The sequence below is a fragment of the Marmota marmota genome, unplaced genomic scaffold, assembly GCF_001458135.2.
Source record: "Marmota marmota marmota unplaced genomic scaffold, marMar, whole genome shotgun sequence".
Classification (NCBI taxonomy): Eukaryota; Metazoa; Chordata; class Mammalia; order Rodentia; family Sciuridae; genus Marmota; species Marmota marmota.
The window spans coordinates 8,360,394-8,364,342 of NW_025999925.1; the positions used below are offsets into that span (position 1 = coordinate 8,360,394).

At 33.9% G+C, this 3,949-nt stretch overlaps 1 protein-coding gene across 3 annotated transcripts in view; it reads left to right on the top strand.

Moving 5' to 3' along the window:
- Window positions 1–3,949, top strand: part of Msh3 (mutS homolog 3) — a 183,564-nt gene that overhangs the window by 163,517 nt on the left and 16,098 nt on the right. For 2 of the 3 annotated variants that reach the window (XM_015497854.2, XM_048800207.1), the window contains exon 20: window positions 2,441–2,627. In XM_015497854.2, coding sequence (XP_015353340.1) covers window positions 2,441–2,627 — 187 coding nt within the window. Of the gene's footprint in view, window positions 1–2,440; window positions 2,628–3,949 lie in introns of those variants that run through there. The other variant, XR_007346415.1, reaches the window with a different exon arrangement.

The following is a 3,949-nucleotide window of genomic DNA, read 5'->3' on the forward strand; positions in this document are numbered from 1 at the left end:
GTGTGTGTATTTTTTTTTTTTTGGTGTGTCGGGGAGCATTGGGAGTTGAACCCAGAGGCACTTTATCACTGAGCCACATTCCTAGCCCTTTTCATTTTTTATTTTGAGACAGGGTTTCACTTAGTTTCTTAGGGTCTGAATTGCTGAGGCTGGCTTGGAATTTGCAGTCCTCCTGTCTCAGCCTCCTGAGTCGTTGGAATTACATTGGAATGCCATTGTGCCTGACTGCCATTATTTTAATAAGATTTTTGGCATCTATGTTCATTGAAGGTATTGATTTACCTTTAACTTTTGCATTATGTGTTTTTTTGCTAAACACTTGGTTTGGTACCATGTATATAAAGCCACCTATTCACTATCCAAAGATTAAATTTCATCTAGTTAGCTTGGTATATTTGTAATTTCTATTTTTCCATTAAATTTTTAAATCCATATACCTTATTTTAGAATATAATTCAAATAAGGACATATTTTTTCTGAAATAACAAATCACCTAATATAATTTTTATTGATTGATCATTCATTTTTTCCTCTCTAATTTGAAAACTTTAATATACCAAACATTTTATATGTATATGTGTATATCTGCCTAAGAATAACTTCCCCAAGAGTAACATATAATTCCTGAAATTTTTAACTAAACCACTCTATTACTTTACTGTTTTTACAAAAACACTTAAGAAGACTTAAACTTCTGTATTAAAATCTTCTTTTTTTTTTTTGGAGGGTGAGAGGGACCAGTGATTGAACTCAGGGGCACTTAGCCACTGAGTCACATCCCCAGCCCTTTTTGTATTCTATTTAGAGACAGGGTCTTACTGAGTTGCTTAGGGCCTTGCTAAGTTGCTGAGGCTGGCTTTGAACTCGTGATCCTCCTGCCTAAGCCTCAAGCCACTGGGATTACAGGTGTGCACTACCTGTGTTAAAATCTTATCCAGCTCATACATTTTTTTCCTAATTCCTAGGAATTGAAAACTCAGAATATTTCCCTCATCATAGCATTTTATTGTTGATTAAAGATTTTTTTTTTTTTTTTGTCAGCTCACAACCTGGCCGGAATAAAAGCAAACAGTGGCAAATAGAGATCAAATGTGATTCTGAAGAATGCAGAATTGTTTCAGAGAAAAGAAATTTTAACTTACTTGTTTCATGGCAGGAATGAGACATTAGTAAACGCTGGAAATTGAGGCAGTATTTGAACTTTGAACAAATATTTAGAATGTTCTTAACTTAGCATTTCAGAAATTGTTTTATATTTATTGATTTTAAAATGGATGAAATTGTCAGTGAGTAAATTAATTATTAATTCCATCATAGATATAGTTAGAGTTTCAAAAGTAATCACCAGAGCAGTTATAAGGTCCCCTTCCCATCTGGGGACACTTTGTCTCCTCTGCTATTGTAGGGCTGAGGCCACACATCTGATGAAGGCTCACTTTCACTATGAGTTGATCCAGAAATGAAAGGTATATTATGGTGATATAGGTCATGTGTGAAGTATGTGCTCTACTTACTCTGTGAACTGTGAACAAAATTGATGAGGAGATTTTGCAGAGAAAATAGTTCCCAGGATTGACACAAAGCTGGCTAGCAGGTTAAAGACTTGAATTTTAGATTTTGCAATTAAATAATGACCTTAAATGGTATTATCTAATTATTCCTTATTCTTCTTTCCAGATTCTTTTTGCACTTAATGTGTGTTCTCCCAATAGTGTCTGTAAAACATTATTGCCTCTGGTGCTCTAGAAGAAATTTTAGGGGTCCATAGTTAAATGAGTTAAAGAAATGCTATGAACTAGACCCATCTTTAAGAAATACAATGTGTAGTTGAATATTAAATGCTCTAAAAAGTCTTACTGGAAAGAAACCCTTAAGTCTTTTAGACCCGTTTCTTGACTTCTATAGGAACTGTGTTCACATTGGGAACCTCTCTGAGCTGCTGCCCAAGGTTACTAAGCATCTATAATTCTAGTTCTAGTAAAAAGTTTTATCATATGTAATAGGTTATTTTGTCCGTGGTACTTTAATTTGCAATAACAATGTGGAATTTTCTTCAAAACAACCCCACTCAAACCCCCCACCTTAATTGTACAGGATCCTACTATTCATGGATTTTTAAGTGTGACAACAATGAATATTAAGACTTTGCTTTGGAATTATTGGTAGAAAGAAAGCAGGGTCAGGAGTTTTCCTACTTTTCAGGAGTTCTTTTCAATATCTCAGTCCTTCCAGAATGTTTTTACAAGGTGCAATTTGTTTTTAGGTGCTCTTTGCATCCAACATAGGATTTGTTTTGTTTAATATAATTTTAGCTATTGTTGGCTCAAATATCTTTAATAGGTCCCTAGAGAGCTTTTATATTTATTGTTTATAAAATAAATTTTGGCTTTATAATAAGAAAGTTCCAAGGAAAGTCAAGGTGTTTTCATCTTACTTGTAGGATGGGTGCTGCAGACAATATATATAAAGGACGGAGTACATTTATGGAAGAACTGACAGACACAGCAGAAATAATCAGAAAAGCAACATCACAGTCTTTGGTTATCTTGGATGAATTGGGAAGAGGGACGAGCACCCATGATGGAATTGCCATCGCTTATGCCACCCTTGAGTATTTTATTAGAGATGTAAGTATCCTACATACTTTTTTAAATTAATTTTTTGTTAATATTGTTTTTACTTGATAAGTTATAATAGTGTACATTTATGGGATACATTATAATATATTTTGATATATAAACAATGTGGAATAATTAAGTCAAGCTAATTAACATATCCATTACCTAACTTTTTTGTGGTGAGATATTTGAAATTAGTTTCAAAATCTTAGTTATTTTGAAATATATAATAGGTTATTATTGATTATAGTCATAATACCTTCATGCATACCCTTTTTTATATGGATGCTACATACTATACAAAATTATTTTCTTGACCTCCACCTCCAAATACACAAAATTACCATTGTTATAATTTATCTATCCCTGTGACTGATCATTCGAATGCTTTACTCTGTACTTAGACTGGCCCTAAGTAAATTTCATAGTTTCCATGAGTCTTTCTTCCTTTTGCTACACCTGGTTCTAGGAGAAAGGCCTCTCTGGCAATATTCCCACCCATAAACTGTATCTATCTATATCTATATATCTATATCTATAGATATCTATATCTATATATCTATATCTATAGATATAGATATCTATAGATATAGATATAGATATATAGCTGGATCAATACTTTTATTTATTTTTATGTGGTGCTGAGGATTGAACCCAGTGCCTCTCATGTGCTGGGTGAGCACTCTACAGCTGAGCCACAACCCAGCCCCATAACTCTATCTTATTATTGTTGGCAAACTAAATCAAGAGTAGGGATCACTCACCTAAGCCATTTCCTTGAGGAAAGACAAAAAGACAGTGCCTACCCTGTGAAATGTTTTTCACTGATGTCCTAGATCTTAGTGTAACACCTTTGGTCTCATCTCTGTCTCTCTCTTGTTCAGTAACATCCCTCCTTCAATGCATACTTCTTTATTCAGAGTGCATTTCTAAGCACCTCAGTGTGATACTCTGTGTTCAACTCTCTACCCCTGTCATCTCTCCCTTTTTCATTACTCTTTGTTCATTTTTTTTTATTAGTTACACATGACAGTACAATGATCTTGACAATCTTTGTTCATTTTGATCTCTTTTTCTCTCTTCCTCCTAGCATCTGCTTCTTCTGCAGCCTCATGTCTTCTTCAGCCTTTCTGTTTCTGTTTTACCTTATATTTTCTTATTCTTTTGTCTCCATCTTTCCTTTATTTTCATCTTTCCTCTCTTCATTGAATAGCTAATAAAAGCATATTTTCAAACTAAAATTCCTTTATTTTTTAACCTTTTGTGGCTCTCGGTTTTTGGTTTGTTTTTAAAGTCTAATTTTCCTTTATACCCCTTCCCCCCCCCCCCCC